At 38.9% G+C, this 24,203-nt stretch overlaps 1 protein-coding gene and 1 pseudogene across 2 annotated transcripts; both read left to right on the top strand.

The window, feature by feature from the left end:
* Positions 1-129: 129 nt before the first annotated feature.
* Positions 130-10,201, top strand: LOC103480932 (NACHT, LRR and PYD domains-containing protein 3-like; annotated as a pseudogene). The gene is made up of 13 exons (XR_014089842.1): positions 130-299; positions 2,025-2,132; positions 2,209-2,295; positions 2,512-2,610; positions 3,423-3,488; positions 3,900-3,978; positions 4,080-4,308; positions 5,193-6,987; positions 7,077-7,250; positions 7,475-7,640; positions 7,786-7,959; positions 8,168-8,214; positions 8,313-10,201. The product of XR_014089842.1 is annotated as an NACHT, LRR and PYD domains-containing protein 3-like (transcript).
* A 168-nt stretch (positions 10,202-10,369) lies between these two features.
* On the top strand, positions 10,370-24,107 carry LOC103480942 (NACHT, LRR and PYD domains-containing protein 3-like). The gene is made up of 12 exons (XM_008436145.3): positions 10,370-10,901; positions 12,583-12,707; positions 13,154-13,255; positions 15,045-15,146; positions 15,530-15,608; positions 15,741-15,960; positions 17,039-18,824; positions 18,906-19,079; positions 19,684-19,857; positions 21,112-21,285; positions 22,107-22,153; positions 22,293-24,107. Exons 2-12 carry the CDS (start codon positions 12,619-12,621, stop codon positions 22,817-22,819), a joined length of 3,474 nt encoding a protein of 1,157 aa, XP_008434367.2. The 5' UTR covers positions 10,370-10,901; positions 12,583-12,618; the 3' UTR covers positions 22,820-24,107.
* Positions 24,108-24,203: the final 96 nt, after the last annotated feature.

The raw sequence follows: 24,203 nt of genomic DNA, 5'->3' as shown, positions 1-24,203 counted from the left end.
ATACTTGAGGCTGACTGTGTGACGTCATCTCGGCTGTCATGTGACTTCAGTGAAAAATGTCCAATTAAACCTTTTTATTTAATTTCTGCTAACTCATTAATAGAACAGTCAAAACTAAATATTTAAAAGGAGAAAATATAATCAGTTAAACAGGATAATTTCTTTAAATTCCCATCTGTTTTAAATTTGAGTCTGACTTCCTCTGACTTTTATTTTGGTCCCTGAACGTCTCTGAGTTTTATTTTCACTTTCCTCATTTTGACGCAGTTTGGATTTGCCGCATAAATTTCAATCTGTGGGTAAGAAACTTAACATTTCTTTCGTTGTGATGATTTAGATCGTTTTAAAACTCATTCCGTTCAGAATCAGCAGAAACTTCCGCTCCATAGTTCCCAGTAACTCCCAGCCGAAACTGGAAGGGACCGATGAAAATCTGCCTGCAGAAGAAAACACGGGCGGCCAGGAGCTGGAAGCCGTTCATAGGATCCATAGATATTTATATTAAATACTAATAATGTTGAGGGAAAACAATGTGACATTAATCATTGATAAGAATTTTAACATTTCATTGGACTAACTCAAAACTTCAGAGTTAGTTACATTTGCTTGAGTAACTTCTTTGAAAATGTATTTTCTGAAATACCTTTTACTACTTTGTGCTTTTTACTTTTACTTCCCTGCCAGCATGTCTAGGTGGGCCCCATGTGGGGGAAAGGAGGGCTGATATATGGGTCCCATACGGGCTTGTCCGCGGGTTCCACAGTGGCCCCACATTGGTTTGTCCATGTAGAGCCACAGCCTACATGGACAAACCCATGTGGGCCCACCACCATGTAGGGCCCATGTGGGCTGCAGCCCTACATGGATAAACCCATGTGGGGCCACTGTGGAACCCGCGGACAAGCCCGTATGGGACCCATATATCAGCCCTCCTTTCCCCCACATGGGGCCCACCTAGACATGCTGGCAGGGTGAGTAGTAATTTTACTATGAAGTATTTCTAACTAGAGAAAAATTTCTGGATTTTCTATGCACTGAATGAAAAACACACGTTTTAACCAAAACACACACACACACACACACACACACACACACACACACACACACACACACACACACACACACACACACACACACACCCGCAGTTTCTGTTAACGTTTTATTAGTTTTTTAATTAAATCTGAAAACATTTTGTTTTACCGGATTTTGTTATTGTTTGTTACTTATATGAATTATTGTCATTTTTGTCCTGAAAATACCAACATTTTCACTCAACATTATATTTCTGTGCATCTGATGATGTAATTTTTTCAATATTAAATTATAGATAACTTGATCAGTCACTCAGTACTTGAGTGAACTTTTACCTAAAGTAAAAGTACTTTTACTTTTGCAAAAATATGTTGAGTAATTTCTGGTCCTCTGCCACCTCTGACTTCAGTCAACAGAAATCATGAAATAATCAGGGATTAATAATAAAGTAATAATTTTTCATGTTCTACCTTAATGTTTACCATCACAAACTGAAATTATCTTAGTGGGATCATAGTTCCCATAACTTTAAAGTAGAAGAAACATATATATAAATCTGAAAAGTGTGGCATGTTTTTGTACTCAGCCTCTGGTTTCAGGTTTTTTGGATTTGGTCTCCATCAGACAAAACTTCTCAGCTCTGATAATCTACCTTCAGATGTCACATTAAAACTCATAAGATACATTTTAATTTATGGTTTTATTTTAGTTCCGAATCAATAAGTTGAATGTTTTTGTTCTTGAATGGTTTAACTCACAGGTCATGTGGACGAGTGTCTCCTGCCATTTATATCTAAACGTCTCAGATTCCTGAAAACACAAAATTATCAATAATTTTCCATTCTATTGATTAAACAAATTATTTACAGCATTAATCATTTCAACATTTGATTCTAATTTGATTTAGAAAATAAATATAAATTCAATAAAACATGAATATAAAATAATTAAATTGAGTCCATGTATCAAACCTCTTTGTATTTCTGTTTTAGGTGAGTGGAGCAAGCGCCACCTAGTGGCAGCATGGATCAGTGTGAGGACAGAGAGGACACAGTCCTTCCCTCCAAAATGTCTCTCATTGGGGGACATGAGGACCAGAGGTGAGGTCATGACCTTTACCTGTCCAGGAAAGGTCAAAGTTTAGCAGTGGAATCACCAAACCATCTACATTCACAGGACATTACCAGAACTAGAACCAGAACCTGAACCAGAACCTGAACCCGGATCCAGCTGTGTTTCCTTCAGCAGCAACAACTCAAAGAGGTGAGCTGGATCTAAGTTTGAGTTTTTTATTTATTTATTTTTTACAAAGTTAGCCTTTTATCATCTGACAAAATATTTTTTCTCTGAAATTTGATGATTTTATATAAACATATTAATGTGATTATTGGAAAGTAATCCAGTCATGCTGCTAGTAACCGGGGATTCCACACTATTTATCACCAATCTATTTCTGATTGACCTTTTATTATTGTGCAGGAGTCACACAGCTGAGCCCAGCTGTGTGTCATGGAAGAGCAACCAGTCCAAGGACATTATTATTCTGTTTAAATCAGACCAGCCTCCAGCAGCAAAGAGGTGAGCTGGGTCCAAATGTTCTGCCCAATGTTCTACTAACATGATCATAAAATAAACCAACCTGTTTTTACATCTGATTCTATGATCAACCAGAGGTTTTGTATTTTAAAAGTCATGATTGAATGTTTTTCGGGACTTTCCGGGTCTTTAGCAACGTTTGGGAGAAATGAGGAACCTAGAAAAGTCTCCAGCAGCAGAACAAGATGTGAAAGTTTATTAATAGGGAGAAAACATGTAATGATGTAAGAGCTGCATCACCTGCTGCCATCTTAGATTTCAACTTTGTGGAAACCACCTGTTGGAGCATTTTATAAATTTATCTAAAGAAATATCGATACGATGTTGAGAATCTGTGGAGGAAGATAAACATTAGTGCTGCTCCAAGATTAAAACAGTTGATTCTTGTAATTCTTTCCCTCTGATTATGGAGAAAAGTATGAAGTTTATAATTTTTTTTCCCTTTAAATTGACTGATTTTATTAAAATTTAAACCTGCCAGGAGTATGAATAATTTTGGGCTGAACTATAAAATCAGAGCTAATTTAAAAGCTAGTGTAATTATTTCTTAATAAAGAAGGTGGTTGTTTTATTCTGTTCTGGATATTTAAACCTGAAGAAAACAGACTTTTTCTGCTGTTTTTCTTTCAGCGCTTCAGTCCCAGTCAGCAGTAAACAGATCCTAAAATATCTCAGTGTTTCATATTTAGATGTCAGTAAACACCGATGGAACCTGTGCTGCCATTTTTAAGGTTTAGAAAACTGAAAAGCTGTTTTTATTTGACATCAGTCTGGATCTTTGTGTGTTTTGTTAGGAAGAGGCTGAAAAATGACAACCAGCTTGAATCTGAACTCAAACATCTCTCCTCTGATGACCAAAGGTAAGACTCTTACCAATGCAAAAAATTTAAGGATTTTATTTATGCATGAGTTTTAAGATTAGAGTCGTTTTCACAGACTTGAACTAAAAATCTGTTCAACTTATCCTTTATTAGGTTATTAGGTACCATTCCTTCACCTTTTCTCTCCTCCTACTTCGCACTGTCATCTTTAGTTTCCTTTCACTCCTGAGAGCAGTCCACTGGCGATAAAAGTAAATGTTAGTGTTTTATGATATTTAAATTCATTACTGGGTGGAGGTTTTAGGTGAAGAGATGGAGAAGACTGTTCTTGAAGAGTGAAGATGTAGATGCAAAGCTCATTCTGACTCAGATCTGCAGAGAAGCATCATCTAAGTTTGTCTCTGTGTGGACAGACAGAATATGGGTTAATGTTTCCTGGTTCCTCCACAGACTGGACCAGCAGAGCTCAGAGGTTCCCACTGGTCCATCTGTCCAGCTGCATCAAACACAGCTGGACTCCATATTTATGGTCAGTACATCAGTTCTGTTCAGTCAACGTCATGCTGTTTTTTAGACCATCTGTCCAACATGGATTCGGTGTTCATGGATTCATGTTTTATCCTGTTCCAGCTGCTGGAGGAAAACATTGTCACTTTCATGAAGAATGAGCTGAAGAAGATCCAGAAGGCTCTGAGTCCAGATGACAAAGAATGCTCAGAGGGTCAGAGTGAGGATGAGGAGGTGATGGGGGGTGATGATGAAGAGCAGAGGAGGAGCAGCAGAGAGGCGGTGATTAAGATCACCCTGAACTTCCTGAGGATGATGAAGCAGGAGGAGCTGGCTGACCGTCTGCAGTGCAGTAAGAGGATTTCTACAACAATTCTATTATGTTGAACAATTAAAACATGATTACATGTGAAAATGCATTCTTTCATTCATAAATGTATATAACAGATAAGCAGCAAAGTCCAACCTGCAACAAACTGAAATCAAAGAAGAGAAATGAACAAATACAGAAAATCTTAATCAAACAGAGCAGCAGACAGTCATGTGAGCTCAATGACGTTCTGGATTCAGCAGCTTCTTCTTCATTTAAACATCACCTGTGGTGACCAGTGTGCTGCTCATGAAATATAAACTTTGGGAACTATGTATTTAGAGTAAAATACTGTAAAAAAAAAACAAAAAACAAACATAGCAACAATGCACAAGATAAAAACCCATTTTAGTATTAATTCTTGAACCCAGTACACCTAAAATGTTACAGGTAGCATTGAACTACAGATGAAGAACCTTCAAAAACACACATAGACAGCTACCAAATTCAAACTGTGATGCAGTAGTGTCAACATTGAGTGTCAGTAAACGGTACAACTGCTGCTGATTTGCTATGACATGAACTCTACTGTCAATCTACATGCATCCAAAGAGGTGGCTAGAAAGTCTACCCATCTCCTTGTTTCAGTCAGTTGCAGGTATTTGATGCAGATCATGTTAAAAAAAAGTCTTTGGCAAGGATTTTATATAGTTTTTCCTGTCTGTCTTGAAACAACCAACTATTCTGTCGAAGTCCAGACCTGGACTTCGACTGGAAGTTAGGTTTGTAAAGAGTAGACAGGACTGTGAAGAAAATTGCTCCCTGGGTTGACCCAGTGCTGCATAATACAGCTAGCTATTTTTATTGGTCAATCTCTCCAACTACAGCAACCTGTCCAGGCCTCACAATGTGCTGTCCCCATGCAGGGACTCGTGCTGGAAATTGTCAACGCAAACTCAAGTCAAACCTGAAGAAGAAGTTCCAGAGTGTGTATGAGGGAATCGCTAAAGCAGGAAGTCCAACCCTCCTGAACCAGATCTACACAGAGCTCCACATCACCGAGGGAGGAACTGGAGAGGTCAACCAGGAACATGAGGTCAGACAGATTGAAACAGCATCCAGGAAACAACACAGACCAGAAACAACAATCAGACGAGAAGACATCTTTAAAGTCCCACGTGGAAGAGATCAACCAATCAGAACAGTGATGACAAAGGGAGTGGCTGGCATTGGGAAAACAGTCTTAACACAGAAGTTCACTCTGGACTGGGCTGAAGGCAAAACCAACCAGAACACCCAGTTTATATTTCCGTTCACCTTCAGAGAGCTGAATGTACTGAAGGAGAAAAAGTTCAGCTTGGTGGAACTGATTCATCACTTCTTTACAGAAACCAAAGGAATCAGTCAGTTTGAACAGTTCCAGGTTCTGTTCATCCTTGATGGTCTGGATGAGAGTCGACTTCCTCTGGACTTCAACAACAAGGAGATCCTGACTGATGTTACAGAGTCCAGCTCAGTGGATGTTCTGCTGACAAACCTCATCAGGGGGAAACTGCTTCCCTCTGCTCTCCTCTGGATAACCACACGACCTGCAGCAGCCAATCAGATCCCAGATAAGTTTGCTGACAGAGTGACTGACATTAGAGGGTTCAATGACCCCCAGAAGGAGGAGTACGTCAGGAAGAGATTCAGAGATGAGGATCAGGCCAGCAACATCATCTCCCACATCAAGACATCACAAAGCCTCCACATCATGTGTCACATCCCAGTCTTCTGCTGGATCACTGCTACAGTCCTAGAGGATGTGCTAGAAGCAAATGGGAGAGAGGATCTTCCAAAGACTCTAACTCAGATGTACATCCACTTCCTGGTGGTTCAGACCAAACTGAGGAAGATCAAATATGATGGAGCGCCTGAAACAGATCAACACTGGAGTCCTGGAAGTCGAAAAATCATTGTGTCTTTGGCAAAACTGGCTTTTGATCAGCTGCAGAAAGGAAATCTGATCTTCTATGAATCAGACCTGACAGAGTGTGGCATCGATATCAGAGCAGCCTCAGTGTACTCAGGAGTGTTCACACAGATCTTTAGAGAGGAGAGAGGGCTGTACCAGGACAAGGTGTTCTGCTTCGTCCATCTGAGTGTTCAGGAGTTTCTGGCTGCTCTTCATGTTTATCTGACCTTCATCAACTCTGGAGTCAATCTGATGGAGGAACAGTCGACATCCTGGAGCTGTGATGCAAGAGAAGATCAATCTGCAGAAACAGATATTTACAAGAGTGCAGTTGACAAGGCACTGCAGAGTCCTGATGGACACCTGGACTTGTTCCTGCGCTTCCTCATGGGTCTTTCCCTGCAGACCAATCAGAGACTCCTTGACGGTCTGTTGAGGCAAACTGGATGTTGTTCCCAGACCAACCAGGAAACTGTTCAGTACGTCAAGAAGAATATCAGTGAGAATCTCTCTGCAGAGAAAAGCATCAATCTGTTCCACTGTCTGAATGAACTCAATGATCGTTCCTTAGTGGAGGAGATTCAACAGTCTCTGAGTTCAGAAAGTCTCTCTGCAGAACGGTTGTCTCCTGCCCAGTGGTCAGCTCTTGCTTTCATATTAATCTCCTCTGAACAAAGTCTTGATGTATTTGACCTGAAGAAGTATTCACCCTCAGAGGAAGCTTTTCTAAGGTTGATTCCAGTGATCAAACAATCAAAGAAAGCTCTGTGAGTATGCAGCTTCACTTCTTTTGTCACGCAGATAAATAAAGCAGTGGAATGAGAGAAAATGGTTACCATACTCTCTTATTTTTCAGCCTGAGCCAGTGTAATCTGTCAGACAGAAGCTGTGAAGCTCTTTCCTCAGTGCTGGGCTCCTCTTCATCAAACCTGACTGAACTCAACTTGAGCAACAACAACCTGAAGGACTCAGGAGTTGCTCTGCTGTGTGCTGGACTGGAGAGTCCACAATGTCAACTGGAAATTCTCAGGCAAGAAACATGAGTTTATTAACCTTTTGAAATGCATTGAGTCAAACCACTAAGCAATTAAGTGAAAGATTCTTCATCTCAATGAAGTACATTTATTAAAGATACACATTTGGTAAAAATTGATGGTATTAATGATTGAAAACCCACAATGGACACTGAAATAACAGATAACTGACAATAAATACTTTATAACTTTTTCATATATTGAAATATGACCTTTTCAGACTGAGCACCTGTAACTTGTCAGGTAGAAGCTGCCGTCATTTGTCCTCGGTGCTGAGCTCTCAGTCCTCCAGTCTGATTGAGTTGGACCTGACAAACAACGATCTAAATGATTCTGGAGTCAACCTCCTGACTGGCCAGTCCAAACTGTAAACTGGAGACTGTCAGGTTGGCATTAATCAAATATTTTTCATTTATAGGATTTTCATTAAAAAAATGCTTTTTTACTGCAACGTTAAGAGCACAGAACACAGACTGCACATGCACTCTAATATCACCAGGGTTCACAATGTGTGTTTTTTTATATTTAAAGCCTCTCAGGATGTCTGATCACAGAGGAGGGCTGTGCTTATGTGGCCTCAGCTCTGACCTCTAACCCCTCCCATCTGAGAGAGCTGGACCTGAGCTACAACGATCCAGGAGAAGATGGAAAAATAGTACTGATGACTAGATTTGAAGATGAGCGTTCCAGACTGGAGACTCTCAGGTAGATTATGTGTATTTTTTAACCCAAACAAACTCTTCAAAAATTGTATAAACAATCTTTGAAGATCATCATTCCTCCTCATATTCCTCCTCCTCATTCCTCCTCCTATGGTTTCCATATTGGTGAAAAAACCTTTTAATCCATTTGAGTATGAGCTTTCTAGGCTAAACCTTCCTGGTTCCTAATTATCCGACTTTCCTCCTTTCAGGATGGATCCTGCTGGAGTTCAGTACTTGAAACCAGGTCTGAGGAAGTGTAAGTGGGTTTTTAACAGATCGCATTCAACCCTCCTATCTACAAAGGCTAAACAGATTTTAGATCAATATCTGCATTGTGTTTGTTCTCTCCATCAGATTCCTGTCGACTCACCATCGACATAAACTCAGTGAACAGAAACCTCCAGCTGTCCGACGGCAACAGGAAGGTGACCCATGTGGAGGAGGATCAGCGGTATGCTGACCATCCAGACAGATTTGACTGGTGTCGTCAGCTCCTTTGCACAACTGGCCTGACTGGTCGCTGTTACTGGGAGGTGGAGCGAAAAGGGAGAGTTCATGTGTCAGTGAGTTACAGAGGAATCACAAGGAAGGGAGACAGTGACAACTGTGAGTTTGGATACAATGATAAGTCCTGGAGTTTGTTCTGCTCTGATGGGATTTACTCCGTCTACCACAATAACAAAGGAACATCAGTTCGCCTCAACTCCATCTCTTCTTCCTCCACCTCTTCCTCCTCCTCTCCCACCAGCAGACTAGCCGTCTATCTTGACCATCCTGCTGGGACTCTGTCCTTCTACAAAGTTTGCTCTGACTCCCTGATCCACATTCACACCTTCAGTACCACCTTCTCTGAACCTCTCTATCCTGGGTTTGGAGTTGGGTTCAGGCCCGGTTCCTCTGTGTCTCTCTGTTTGGTTTAGATCAGGAAACACCCGTCTAGTCTGTCAGCATTAGCTTCTTATGGTGTCATAGATAAAAACACAATGGCCGGGTTTCAGTCATGAACATGGCGCAATTTCAAAAATGTTAATCAACCACAGAGACTTTGTAGTCCAGTTTCAGTACAAAAAAACTAATTAAACATGTTGGACCTGATCCAGACCTTATAACACATTTTTACCATGAATGTCCAAGTAATAACTGAATTTGTGTAGTTTCACAATGTGTGTCAGGAGTCTTTTCTGATGAACTGATTAAAGTTGCCTGACCCATCAGCTCATTTTATCTTCATCCAGTCAGTATCTGACTATATTAAAGGAATAATCACTTCATCTGTCAAACAGTTGCTATTATGCAGCACAAAATGTTGCTGTTTTTATTTTTAAAACCTCAATATAATGAGGACATCCTGTTTCATTCAAAGACATTTCAGATGAATCGGTTTTAAGATTCTGAATCTTTTAAATTATATTTTTTGCTCTATTTTCTTTTGATTTTTGTTTTAATTAATGTATTTCCTCTTCATACAGTGATTATGTTATTGGGTGAAATTAGGAGCAATTTGTTACTACTTAGTTTCTAATAATTATAAGTAGAACAATGATCTTTAATAACGTGTTTTTCTGTTTTTGTTCATTGCTTTTTGCAGTTACATTCAAATCGATCAGATCTATAAATGTCATGGTGGTTTGTATTCAGTTCATGCAGCTTGATTAACTATCTAAGCTGGAAGCTTTTGTAATTTATTGAGACTGTAGTTAGCTCTTGTTTATTCTGTGATGTTAGTTTTATTTCCTTATGTAAAACCATCCAGTGATGAACTGTGGGCATTTGTTACTCATTTTATTAATAAAAACCCATTTTCAACCTATTAAATGCATGTGGCTTCTTCATATTTTCTTTTTCAGCTTTTGTTTGGTAGATATCTCAGAAAATATGCATATTTATTCATACTTCTGCTGCAGCTTCCTAGAAAATTTAATTTTCATTAAAGGACCCTTCAACTAGTCCTAGATCTAGATTGCGTGACAGGTGGACGGAACCTGGTGCTGCAAGGTTGGAGACCTTGTCCTGTTAGGCGACGGGGCCTGGATAATACCTGTGTTAAACGGACGGTGTCCAGCGATGACAGGTGCTTAAATTCCGTAACAAAAGTATGTTTTTATCTTTAAAAAAAAATATTTTCTCTTTCTTACTGTTTATTCAATGTCACATGCTGTTTTTATTTTGTTTTTTAATTATGTAAAGCACCTTGAAATGCCTTGCTGCTGAAATGTATTATACAAATAAAATTTGATTGATTGATTGATTGATCTAATTTGTCTCCATCTGGTGGTTAAAACACAAACTGCAGGAATTCAGTTCGTGTAAACCGGAGTGTTTGGTTTCCTCGAAATCACGTGATGAACCGCTCCTTGTTCCAGAACAAACAATGCTGCTCCGCTGCTGATTGGTCCAGGAGATTCTTCAGAAAAACAGGAGATAGAAGCAGAATTTCTTTGTTCCCTTATTCGAGGTTTATTTCAGATAATATTTATCTGAAGGTTTCTGTTACAAGTTAGATGTTTATATAAGTAGCACTTTTATTTCTGATTTAAATTATTAGTTTTAACAAATTCAGTCAATCTTACATCACATACTAAATAAATTTCTAATTTATTCTCTTTTCTTCACGTTTAAAGTTGTTAAAACGTATCACAGTTCTGATCAATAAGTTGAATGACGCATTACAAATTAAAACTATCTGTTATATTTCTCTGACAGCAACACAAATTAAACTAAACATGGTTAAATGCTTATTGCATAACTGGCTGCCTTAAACTTTGTGAACAACAGGGAAACTATTCATTAGGTGATTTAGATTTAATAAAATTAGTGTCGACGTGGCTTGAAACCAGGTGATACTGATCACTAAACGCCTCATTCCTCTTAAAAACTAGTTTCACTTTCATTTGAATATGACGTAGAAAAAAAATTCTCCATAAAGATCTCCTGAAAGTTCAGGTAAGATTTTGTTTTTCCTCTTTGATTCGGTAGAATCTGTTGTATGAAGGTTGTTTTCAGCCGAACCTGCAGACAGAACCAGACAAACTTCACGGCTCTGTGCGATATTAGAGAGGAAACTGCGGTCGGGCCTAGACGATGTTCCGAGACCTTGAAATAATTACTGCGTTTCTACACTGTGTTTTACGGTATTCGAAATTCTACACATATGCAGCTTTATTTTAATTCTGAATCGTCACTAGTTCAACTAAAATTGAAACATTTTCTCTGTTAGCTGCGTCATTATTCAGATTTTAAGAATGCTATTAAAGTGGTATCTTTATGAGAAACTACGTTTTTACAAACATTGCAAGTTCCTTAAAATTTTCCCACATTTTCAGTATTATTGTGTGTAAATTACATGCTAGGAGTGTTTCTTGTATTTCCCAACAGGGTTCTGTAAATATACACTGTCTCAGGAAAGACCTGCTCTATTAGTTATGGTTTGATAAAACAGCAACGATAAATGATCCATAAACGTATAACAATACATTCTTGAAGTCTGATTCTTGCAGAGCAGAATATGTGAAAGTTGAGTTGAAAGAATCATCACCTGGAACTGTGCCGCAAATCTCCCTCTAGAGGCGCAGTGTAATTTTAGACAGACCCGGAATCTCTGAGCTCGGAGAAAAGTTTGGTTCTGATTCTGGATGTTTATAGTTGAACTCATGTGGACTCAGCTGATTGGTTAGTGGGTTCAGGGGGTTGGGGTTTGATAATTGAAACGCAGATTAAAGGGCATTTTTAAAGGGTTGGAGATGACTAAGAAACTGCGTCACTTTTTTTCCCCCTTTCTTTTTTTTACATCAGAACTTTATTAGCAAAGCTGCACAGGATGAACAATGACAAAATATTATAATGTACATTTATGAGCAATGTGATATATATATATATATATAATATAATATGGACTGATTCTTACAGCATCATGAAGTCTTACATCATGACAGTTTCAGATTTTTTTTCTGCTTCTAATTTCTCTTTCTTAATAAAATCTTTTGAAAATTCTTCCTTATGGGATTTTTGCTAGTTTGACATCTTCAGGTCTCACCAGAGCTCAACTGACACAAATATAAAGAAATTCCCTGAAGCTGTGTTCAGGTTACATGAGGTGTTGATTTGCAGAAAGTCCCTCCGTGTTTTCAGAGCTGCTCAGTAAATGAAGAGCTGCTGAATAAATGAAGAGCTGCTGAGCAGGTCGGATCTCATTCAAGTGAAACACAAACAGTCAGTTTATGTAACTTACTGTAGAAACACTGATGACCTCCTAGTTTCCTCCTACAGATGTTAAAAAAATGACAATTTTAATATCTCTGATCTATTAATGACTATTGTTTGTGTTTGATTGTGTTCAAGTGCTGCAGGTAATTTAACTTATTCTCAGTGATGCATTTGTGAGCAGTTGGTACGGCTCAGATAAGTGGGTGTCTGTGATTTTACTTTGAAAACTCATCTTGACTGTTTAACATTGTGAAACTTTACTGAACTCGATGTTTTGTTTTATTTCATTCTTAGAATCAGCTTCCTGATGTTTGAAGATTTTATCTTTTGATTTCACAATACTAGGATCTACATGGTTCTGACACTGTTTGAAACAGGCTTCTTTGTGTCCTCCATGACAAAATCTGTGTTTTCTGCTCAGTTGAACATAGAAGTGAGCTGATCTACACAGAGCAGCATGGACCAGGGTGAGGACAGAGAAGACAAAAAGGACAAAGTTCCTCCTTCTAAAACTCGTCAGGATGGAGAGCAGAGCAAAGTTCAGAGGTGACATCAACGTCTCTAACTGCCCAGGGGCCTCATGTAGAAATGTTGAGCATGCACATAAAACCTGCACTACACACATAACTCGGCTAGTACAAAAATGAAAGTGTGCTGTAATGCACAGTTTTTTTTATTACTTCGCAACTACAGAGCATCAAAACTAAATACACTGGGATCTGACTCCATTCAGGGTTATCTAATCCAAATGTTTATATGATTTTAATCTCTTATGTAAATGATTAAACTGAACCACATTTACCGTCAGAAAATAATGTAACAAACTTTAGAAAATGATGGGAAAACCTCAGTTAGATGCAGTTTTATAACATTTAGCAGTAAATCTTGCAACCTCTCGGTATGAAAGCTACACATGTTTATACATGAAGCCCCTGGACTCTTCTCCATGTCAAAGCTCAGCTCACACAACAACTAACTACCTTCATTCATAGGAAACAAACAGGGCCAGAACCAGGACCAGAACCCAGCTGTATGTCTTATAAGAGCAATTTTTCAATGGACAAGGGTATTGATTTCAAGTCATCAGCAGAAAGGTGAGCTATACCTGTCCTCTCAATCTGTTTTGTTCTGTAATCTCAATATTCTCAGCTTTGAATGTAGTATATTAATATTATAGTTACATGTCAGTAATATGACATATGTAGCAAACATGGAGTAAAATAATAAATATTAATTTCATGCAAAAATCTTTTATTTCATGGGTTGCACAGTGGCGCAGTTGGTAGAGCTGTTGTCTTGCAGCAAGAAGGTCCTGGGTTTGATTCCCGGCCCCGGTCTTTCTGCAAGGAGTTTGTATGTTCTCCCTGTGCATGCGTGGGTTTTCTCCGGGTACTCCGGTTTCCTCCCACAGTCCAAAAACATGACTGTCAGGTTAATTGACCTCTCCAAATTGCCGCTAGGTGTGAGTGTGTGTGCATGGTTGTTTGTCCTGTGTGTCTCTGTGTTGCCCTGCGACAGACTGGCGTCCTGTCCAGGGTGACCCCCGCCTCTCGCCGGAACGTTAGCTGGAGAGGCACCAGCACCCCTCCTGACCCCACTGAGGGACAAGGGTGCAAGAAAATGGATGGATGGATCTTTTATTTCAGGATATTTGAACTATAATATGATGTTTTGGTAAAACATCTTCAGCTTCATGTAATTCTTGATACTGGATAGAAAAAATTTATGTATTTTTTGTCTGTTGTAGCCAATTTCACAAAAGAATTAAATAAAATATGTTTCTCTAAAAAGAGGAAAGTTGGGTTGTTAATCCTACAAACATCATTGCTAGGCCTCCTGGAAACAGACATGACCTTGTTGGTCTTGGTTTGTTCTAAAATGGAGTTATCTCAATGTGTGCTTAGTTTTAAGACAGAATAGATTTTATTTTGCATTAAGATTTGTAGACCTTGCTGCTATAAACTTTAAACTAGAAGTGAAACTTCACCATATGAAAAATCTCTGATTATCTGTAGTACATCAAATCATCCAGCAGGTGTCCTCTTTGGACTTTGTTAAAAAGTATACTTATGTATCAAGTATCAATAAAGAAGTTTAACTTGTACAGTCATCTCTTTCTCCCCATTAGTGACGGGCAGTGATGCGTTAGTCACCGACTCAAATTGTGATTCTAGTTTCATTATTATTCTGTGTTCCTTACTCTCTTTCTTTTATTAGATCAATTTTGTTTCTGTTTTACTTGAGTTTAGTCCTTTAGTAACTATTTTTGTAACTTTTGACATGTTTAGTTATTTGTTAGTGTCAGATTAATTTTCCTAGTTTCTCAGTGAGTGTACTCTCCCTGTTGCCATTCTCTCTCTCTCTCTTACTTTCTCTCTCTCTCTCTCTTTCTCTCTCTCTCTCACCGTCCTCAACCTGGAACCTTTTCAGTCATTCATCAGTTCCTTGTTCAGTAATTAAGCTCCTCAGAAAATATAGAACTCATTCTCAGTCACTCCTTGCTGGTTCCTCTTGTTAAATTCTGTTACTTCATTGGTCACACTGTTGAGTTTATTTATTCCATTCAAACTCACCTAAATACACTGATATCTGACTCCATTCAGTGTTATTTAACCCCAATGTATTTATGATTTTAAGCTTTTATTGCTTAACTGCAAATTATGAAACTGAACCACATTTAGCCTCATAACATAAAGTAACATATTTTAGAAAATGATGGGAAAACCTCAGTTAGATACAGTAAATTTCCTCTATTTTAGTCAATTTTGCTGTAAATGTGGAACCTCTCGGTATGAAAGCTACACACCTTTATACTTGAAACACCTGGACTTTTCTCCATGTCAGAGCTCAGCTAACACATCAACCAACTATCTTCATTCATAGGAAACAACCAGGACCACAACCAGGACCACAACCCAGCCATGTGTCTTTAAAGAGCAGTGCTTCAATAGACAAGGGTATTGATTTCAAGTCATCAGCTGAAAGGTGAGCTATACCTGTCCTCTCAATCTGTTTCATTCTGTAATCTTACTATTCTCTTATCTGCTTGGAATATAATATATTGAGATTATAGTAGTATGTCAGTAATGTAACATTTGAAATAAAGATGGAGTCAAATGATAAACATTAATTTCCAAAGCATTTATTCCAGGATATATACAATATAATGTTTTTTTTGTAAAACATCTTCAGTTTATAGTAATTATTAATAGTGGATGTTATGTTAAAATGCTATGATGTATTATGTTGTATGTTTCATAGCATATTTTGATGCATTTTACTGAGTTTTGTGGTCATTTGGGGAAAGAAATTTTTGTTCCCCAATAACCATCAGAATCAACCATAATTTATTCCTGGTTCTTCCACAGACTGGACCAGCAGAGCTCAGAAGTTCCCACTGATCCGTCTGCACAGCAGCATCAAACACGACTGGACTCCATATTTATGGTCTGTACATCGGTTCTGTTCAGTCAACGTCAGGCTTTGTACATCAGAGGATCTTCAGTATGTCTTTTGTCCAACATGGACCTGGTGTTGGTCTTCAATCTAATTTATCCTTTATTTTTTATTCTGTTGCAGCTGCTGGAGGAGAACATTGTCATTTTTGTGAAGAATGAGCTGAAGAAGATACAGAAGGTCCTGAGTCCAAACGACTCATATTTTGAGAGTGAGAAGGAGGATGAGGAGATGTTGGAGGATGAAGAGCAAAGGAGAAATAGCAAAGATGCATTAGTGAAGATCACCCTGAACTTCCTGAGGAGGATGAAGCAGGAGGAGCTGGCTGATCGTCTGCAGAGCAGTAAGAGGATTTCTCCAACACGTAAATCTGCACCATGTTATAATCACCTGAGAAGGATGTAATAATTAAGTCCTAATTATTATTTGAAGTCAGAATCCAGAGCACACAGCTGGGTCCTCTGGAAGATGTTGGCTGACCTCTTAGAGTTGTGATAAATTCTTGGAATTGTCTTGGCTCAGTGGACATCCTCAGAATATGAACAAACATCAAGCTCAATATACACTGCTCAAAAAAATAAAGGGAACACTTAAACAACACAATATAACTCCAAGTAAATCAAACTTCTGTGAAATCAAACTGTCCACTTAGGAAGCAACACTGATTGACAACGGGGACCCTCGTCGGGTCAATCAGTGTTGCTTCCTAAGTGGACAGTTTGATTTCACAGAAGTTTGATTTACTTGGAGTTATATTGTGTTGTTTAAGTGTTCCCTTTATTTTTTTGAGCAGTATACTATAAAGAGAGGAAATGTGTTTGGTTTGCAATGGTCTCCATGTGCTAGCAGTGAAACTTGATGTGTTGATCTTACCTCATATCTGTTGTTGATGTTTGAAGGCAAGGCTTCCCTCCGGGGTTCTGCTGAAGTGCAGTGAATCTGTTTTTCAGTGGGATTCCCATGAAATGTTACAGCTTGAGCTGGTTGCTTTGTCACTTTGTCCTTGGAAGTGTAGTCGGTGGAGTTGTTTTGGTTCCAACTGCTTGTTTATTTCTTTGGTGTGGCAGGTGTTGAAGTTGAATGTGAGTTTTGGCTTAGAGCTGGTCACGCTGATTTGTCTAAGTGAGGGGTTCTCCCTGTTAGTCGTCTAACAGGGAAAAGGGAAGAATTTTATTTTTCCCCCTTTCTAACCTAAATCCTCTTGCTGATATCACAACTTGACAAAAACTCTTTCACTATTCCAACTGAAACCATTTCTAGGTATATAGGACAGAAAATAAGACTAACTTTTTCCGATTTTAGGTCAGTTAGTGTTAAAAATATTACTTCTATGTAAAAACATCTGGTTTTAGCTGTAAATAAAATGAACCAAATTAAAAATGTTTAAATGACATTAATGATCTTATCATTTGTCCCTATAGAGCTGCTTCCTTCTGCTTGTCAACAAAACCTTCAATCTTCCCTGAAGAAGAAGTTTCAGTGTGTGTTTGAGGGAATCGCTAAAGCAGGAAGTCCAACCCTTCTGAATCAGATCTACACAGAGCTCTACATCATAGAGGGAGGGACTGGAGAGGTCAATGATGAACATGAGGTCAGACAGCTTGAAACAGCATCCAGGAAACAACACAAAATGGAAACAACAATAAAACAAGACGACATCTTTAGAGTCCCACCTGGAAGAGATCAACCAATCAGAACAGTGATGACAAAGGGAGTGGCTGGCATTGGGAAAACAGTCTTAACACAGAAGTTTACTCTGGACTGGGCTGAAGGGAAAACCAACCAGAACATCCACTTCATATTTCCATTCACCTTCAGAGAGCTGAATGTGCAGAAAGAGAAAAAGTTCAGCTTGGTGGAACTGATTCATCACTTCTTTACTGAAACCAAAGGAATCAGTAACTTTGAACAGTTCCTGGTTCTGTTCATCTTTGATGGCTTGGATGAGAGTCGACTTCCTCTGGACTTCAACAACAAGGAGATCCTGACTGATGCTACAGAGTCCAGCTCAGTGGATGTTCTGCTGACAAACCTCATCAGGGGGAAACTGCTTCCCTCTGCTCTCCTCTGGATAACCACACGACCTGCAGCAGCCAATCAGATCCCAGATAAGTTTGCTGACAGAGTGACTGACATTAGAGGGTTCAATGACCCCCAGAAGGAGGAGTACGTCAGGAAGAGATTCAGAGATAAAGAGCAGGCCAGCAGGATCATTTCCCACCTCAAGTCATCAAGGAGTCTCCACATCATGTGTCACATTCCAGTCTTTTGCTGGATCACTGCTACAGTTGTGGAGGATTTGTTGAAAACCAACCAAAGAGCCATACTCCCAAAGACTCTGACTGAGATGTACATCCACTTCTTGGTGGTTCAGACCAAAGTGAAGAAGGTGAAATATGATGGAGGATCTGAAACAGATCCACACTGGAGTCCAGAGAGCAGGAAGATGATTGAGTCTCTGGGAAAACTGGCTTTTGATCAGCTGCAGAAAGGAAACCTGATCTTCTATGAATCAGACCTGACAGAGTGTGGCATCGACATCAGAGTAGCATCAGTGTACTCAGGAGTGTTCACACAGATCTTTAAAGAAGAGAGAGGGCTGTACCAGGACAAGGTGTTCTGCTTCGTCCATCTGAGTGTTCAGGAGTTTCTGGCTGCTCTTCATGTCCATCTGACCTTCATCAACTCTAGTATTGATCTGATGAATGAAGGTCCAACGTCCAAGAAACCCACAACCTTAAAGTATCCAAAGTTAGCTCAGCTTCACCAGAATGCTGTGAACAAGGCCTTGCAGAGTCCAAATGGTCATCTGGATTTATTTCTTCGCTTCCTTTTGGGTCTTTCTCTGAAGACCAATCACACTCTCCTAAAAGGTCTGGTTTTACCGACTGAAAGTACAACCAGTCAGGAATCAGCCAAGTACATCAGGAAAAGGATTGGTGAGCAGCTCTCTGTAGAAAACAGCGTCAACCTGTTCCACTGTCTGAATGAACTGAATGACCAGTCTCTGGTGGAGGAGATCCAAAAGTCTCTGAGATCAGGAAGTCACTTCAAAGAAAAACTGTCTCCTGCTCAGTGGTCAGCTCTGGTCTTCATCTTATTGTCATCAGAGAAAGATCTGGATGTGTTTGACTTGAAAAAATACTCTGCTTCAGAGGAGGCTTTTCTCAGGCTTCTTCCTTTGGTCAAAGTCTCCAAAAAAGCTATGTGAGTTTCATATCAAAACACCATCTTGCCAGGAAGAAAAAAAACAAAAACAACTAAAGCAATCTGTGTCTCTCTTTTCAGACTGAGTGGTTGTGACCTCACAGAGCAAAGCTGCAAAATGTTGGCACCAGTTATAGGCAATTGTTGGTCAAGTCTAAGAGAGTTAGATCTACGTAGCAATAAACTGATGGATTCAGGGGTGAACCTGCTGTGGTCTGAACTGGAGAGTCAGAACCTTCAACTGGAAGCTCTCAGGTTAGTGTATTTGGTGTCTATGAGCATATGTTTTTAAGTATTTGTCAAGATTATCAAAGGCTCAACCTCATGGATTAACTGATGAGCAACCAGGCCTGAGTCCTGGTAGTGCTCTTAGTGTTTTTATGACAAGTAAGATAAGACAACAAATGTAATGGTCCTTCATTTAGATTGTTCAATCTTTCAAAGAGTGCCTGTCACATGAGATCAATTTTCCAAACTGTATCAGGTCTGAAGTCACAAAAAATGGGACCCTCTGGACCAAGGGAAACTCATTCCTCCATCTTGTAATGTTGGAGATTCAGAGAGTTAGGATGATTTCAGAAAACTCCAAATTTTCCCACTGGAGACCAGTTATATAATGTCTAATTGTTTTCCACAAGCTATGATAATGACCTACATTATGTTTAGTTAATTGATAAATACCACTACCTTTATTTACCACGTTTACATCAGATGGAGATCAGAATTGGCTTTACATCCAGGCAAAGTGCAACTTTAATATTACCCAGTTAAACCAGAGATAATCTTTCTTTCTTTTCTTTCTTTCTTGACGGCTTTCTTTTTTCTTTGATTTGATCTAGTTGTTTGGTTTTTATTGCAGACTTAGCTTCTGTAACCTGACTGAGAAAAGCTGTCAGAGTTTGGCTTCAGTCCTCAGCTCCCAGTCCTCCAGCCTCAGAGAGCTTGACCTCAGCAACAATGACCTGCAGGACACAGGAACAAAGCCTCTGTCTGATGGGCTGAAGAGTCCATACTGTAAACTGGAAACATTAAGGTTAGGATGCACCATCGCTTACATTGGGAAACTGTTATTTTTAGTAAGAAGATTTTTTATTTACATTTGTTGTGAATTGTTTGTGACTTTATTTTATAATATTTTGACATGTTTCACATAATTCAAACATATTTACATAGGGTATACATCCCAATGTGTGTAGAGGGATTCTTGTTGTCAAAAATGAAGGGTTTGTACAAACAGTATCATGGATACCAGTAATTGTGGTATACAGTGAACCACAGGTTAGGGAATGTTGCCTATTTGGCAGGAAAATTGGGCCAAATGAGCAACTATGGGCAAAAAGTAAAAGTTGTGGGCACAAAATGGCCTAAAGAACCTGACAAAGAGATGGAACCAGGTGTGTTGGAATCGGGGTGAGAAGATGGCCCCGTTGTTGGATATATCATTTGAAAAAATTTTAAGTTGTGATGACCCGACCGTGTCTTGTGGCAACACAGAAAATGTTTTGCATTAATTTGAATTGGACAGTTGGGATGCCTAACGTCCCATATTGACATGTTGAAAATGTCACATAAGTTTAAAAGGGACATTTGGCACACACCAACTTTAACACTGATTGTGTGTGTGACGCTACCAAAAGTGTGTACCATTTTTACCTGCTGTGTGTGATAAATAATGTCTCATTCATGTGTGTATTTGTCCTGTAAATGTGGGACATTGGTTTCAGGACATAATGGGACAAATGACATGAATCAGGTTTCCACGTGTGGCAGTTGTCCATTCCTTCAGACATTCAGGTCACCGTCAGACAAACTGGTATATATATTACCATCTGGTCGGAAGAAGGGATAGGGGCTGCAATCACCTGAAATTCACTAATACTTGACATCACCTGTCAAAACACTTAGAGCTGCCCATTTTAATTGTTTAAACACCACATATACATTAGAAAGCATTAAAACCCACAGTGGAAACTGTCTTAGCACTACTACAGATGATAACATCTCTAATGTCTTTTGGGGGTACAACCTTGTCAGCTCCAAGAATAAAACAAAAAAAATTATTTTGCTTCTGGATTGGCTGCTTTGCAAATGGCAGCCAAATTTGTGAACATGTAGAGGTCTCCTGTATGTAAAAATTAATTTCAACATAGCAATAGTTTTTATTTCTTTGAAGATGGATGGATGGATTAGCCCGGGAGCAATTAAAAATAAATGCAATGACCTGACGTTTCAAAGTGTTATGTATGATGTGTTTTGGGTGCCTGTCATGCATGTTCTGTGTCTGCAGGCTGTCAGGCTGTCGGATCGCAGAGGAGGGCTGTGTTTCTCTGGTATCAGCTCTGAAGTCCAACCCCTCCTGTGTGAGAGAGCTGGACCTCAGCTACAACAATCCAGGAGAGAAAGCAATGAAGCTACTGACAGAAAGACTGGAGGATCCACATTGTGGACTGAATACTCTCAGGTATGGAGAGCACCAAACTGGTCTAATATCCATACTTAAAATTCAGCCTAAGTGGTTGGAAATAGAAATTGCTCAACTGTTCAATTGAAAGGAATTGCAATAGTTTAATTGTCTCCGCCAAATCAATGCATAATGTGCATTTTACATTTTGCAAGGACATAAATCAGTAAATATTTTTACATTTCTGAAGAATTGACAGTTGCTGTAATTGTATGGATTGGTGGGGAAAAAACATGTGCCACTGGATCCCTCATAACTGGAGATAATAGAAATAAAACAATAGCCAGCAGACAATTGACCAGTTAATTCTACTCAGTCATGAGAGCTGCTAAATACAGTCATCATGGTCACTAATTACTGCAGATAAACGTTTTCCTTTAACAATCAGTTGTTTCTCTGCCATTAACACATTCAGCAGTGAGAACACAAATTTGATTGATGGCACTTAAACCTTCATCCTGGCTCTAATTGGTTGTTTTGGTGCATTTCTTCAAGAAGCAATGGCAGCTCAGGGAGGCGTTTAGGGAGACAGATATTTTTATTTATTTATAAAAGTTACATACTGCATCTTTTAACAAATAAGGCGATTTTGTCATCCTGTGTTTTCTATACACCTCTTGACAAAGACAGTTTTGTTTAAAAAAGCTTCTTTTAGTCCTTCTAAAATTATATCAATTTGTGGTCACTGGTACACTTAATAAATGTAATGCCCTTTTTCTCATATACACATAAGAAACAATATAAATCTATAAATCATCTCCAGCCACATTTTGTAACAGTTTACATCAAACAATAATGTTCTGACCTCTTCCTCTTTACAGTTTGGAGCCTGTTGGTGTCCGATGGTTACAGAAAGATCTGAGGAAGTGTAAGTGTGTTTTTTGGTTGATTCATAAAGCAGCTCACATTCAACCATCTTCTAACTGTCACGTCACTAATTCAGAAGTCATCACGTGTCAATAAATAATCAATAACTGCAGCTGGATTATGTTTGTTCTCTCCATCAGATTCTTGTCAACTCACAATTGACACAGACACAGTGAGCAGAAGACTGAAACTGTCTGACAACAACAGGAAGGCGACACATGTGGAGGAGCTTCAGTCATATCCTGATCACCCAGACAGATTTGATGCTAATCAGCTGCTGTGCAGAAATCGTCTCACTGGTCGCAGTTACTGGGAAGTGGAGTGGAGAGGAGATGTCCGATTATCAATGAGTTACAGAGCAATGAGAAGGAAGGGAGGCAGTGAAGACAGTCTGTTTGGATTCAACAACCAGTCCTGGAGTCTGAGCTGCTCTGATTGTGATGGTTACACTGCTTGGCATAATAAGAAAGTGACTCCCATTTGGTCCTCCTCTGTCTCTCACAGAGTAGCCGTGTATGTGGACTGTCCTGCTGGCATCCTGTCCTTCTACAGAGTCTCCTCTGATTCACTGATCCACCTTCACACCTTCAACACCAAATTCACCGAACCTCTCTATCCAGGATTCACATTGTGTATTAATTCCTCAGTGATTTTGTTACACATATGAAGAGCTTGTGTCTTGGAAACACTAACAAATTGTAATACTCTAGAAACTATTACATAACCTAAGTTAGTTTATCTTGGATGAGAGGCGTAGCAATAATAATCCTCCCTAGCTCTACATATTGCATTAAGCAGATGGTGATTTGGAGCAACTACTGAAATGCATCAACATTGGCTTGCAAAAGTTTTCACACCCCTTCAATGTTTCCATATTTTGTCACATTACAAACACAAATTTCACTGGAGTTGAATGTGAAAGTTTAACACAAAGTGGTTTACAATTCTAAAGTAGAAAGAAAATTATGTATGAGTCAAAACATTTTACTTATAAACTCAAAAGTGTGGTTTGCAAAAGTATTCATCCCTCAGTTTTAGTCCAACCAATTTTCTTCAGAAGTTTCCTGATGAACCTGCACCCCTTTTCAACGGGGGTGGGGGGGGGGTGGAGATGTTTTAAATCACCACTGCTTGCAAGAATTGGAACATCTATTACATGTAAACTGCTACAGACAGTACAGTTACAATCTGTTCTTGAACTAAAATGGACGGCTTATGCATTGTACTACTCTGTGTGTTTCTTCTTATAAAAGAAGTGATCTTGTATTTCAGCAGCAGAGCTGCTGTGTGTTCACTTCTTCGTCATTATTTCCTCTCTTTACATAAATCTGCTCTAATCCTGAAACTAAACTCGATGCTCGACAAGCATCACAATCTAAGATGCTCTCAGTTTAAGGCTTCGATGTAAATGTTTCAACAGGATGTTTGCCTGGACTCGTTATTGTTTTTGTCTCCATCTGGTGGTTTAAATGTGAACTGCATGATTACCTGATTCTTCCCAGAAATCAAGTAACTGAAAAGAAAGGAGGTGTCTGTTCAAACTTTCTGCTTTATTTAGAGGGAACTGTTCATGAATTTCCTCTGCTGGTTTTAATCCTGATTTTGTTTTTTTTGTTTTAAAATGAAATGTTTTCATCTGACTGTGATGCAAAGAGTTCCTCATCTCTGCTGTGGTTGTTGGTATTGCTTCACTTCAATTTTTTACAGGTTGTTCCACTTTACAACACCATTCATCCTGAGGACACATGAAAAACATATTGAGCATCAGATACTTTATTATGAAAATCAGTTTTTACAACCGTAACTTCCTTCTAAACTCTTAACTTCTTGAGTTCAGCATGGCCAGAATTTGTTAAAATTGCCTGCTGTTTGTTTAAACTGTATGTAAAATTAACCTATTTAGAGAAGTTGTTAATACTTCCCCACTTAAATAAAAATTGTCTTTTGTAAAAACTTGCAGTATTTCTTCATATATGTCTGGAAACTGAAAACTAAAAATAATTTCATGCAAAATGTATTATTTGCAACCTAAATATGTGAAGCAGGTATGA

The sequence above is a fragment of the Poecilia reticulata genome, chromosome 2, assembly GCF_904066995.2.
Source record: "Poecilia reticulata chromosome 2, P_reticulata-male-v2, whole genome shotgun sequence".
Classification (NCBI taxonomy): domain Eukaryota; kingdom Metazoa; phylum Chordata; class Actinopteri; order Cyprinodontiformes; family Poeciliidae; genus Poecilia; species Poecilia reticulata.
This window is presented reverse-complemented; position numbering and strand designations above follow the sequence as displayed.

Excerpts from the sequence above, each read along its gene's own strand:
- LOC103480942 (XM_008436145.3), top strand. The coding sequence starts at position 12,619 with ATGGACCAGGGTGAGGACAGAGAAGACAAAAAGGACAAAGTTCCTCCT. Across the intron at positions 15,961-17,038 it reads GGCTGATCGTCTGCAGAGCA|AGCTGCTTCCTTCTGCTTGT; the intron begins GTAAGAGGATTT and ends TTGTCCCTATAG. Across the intron at positions 21,286-22,106 it reads TGTGGACTGAATACTCTCAG|TTTGGAGCCTGTTGGTGTCC; the intron begins GTATGGAGAGCA and ends TCCTCTTTACAG.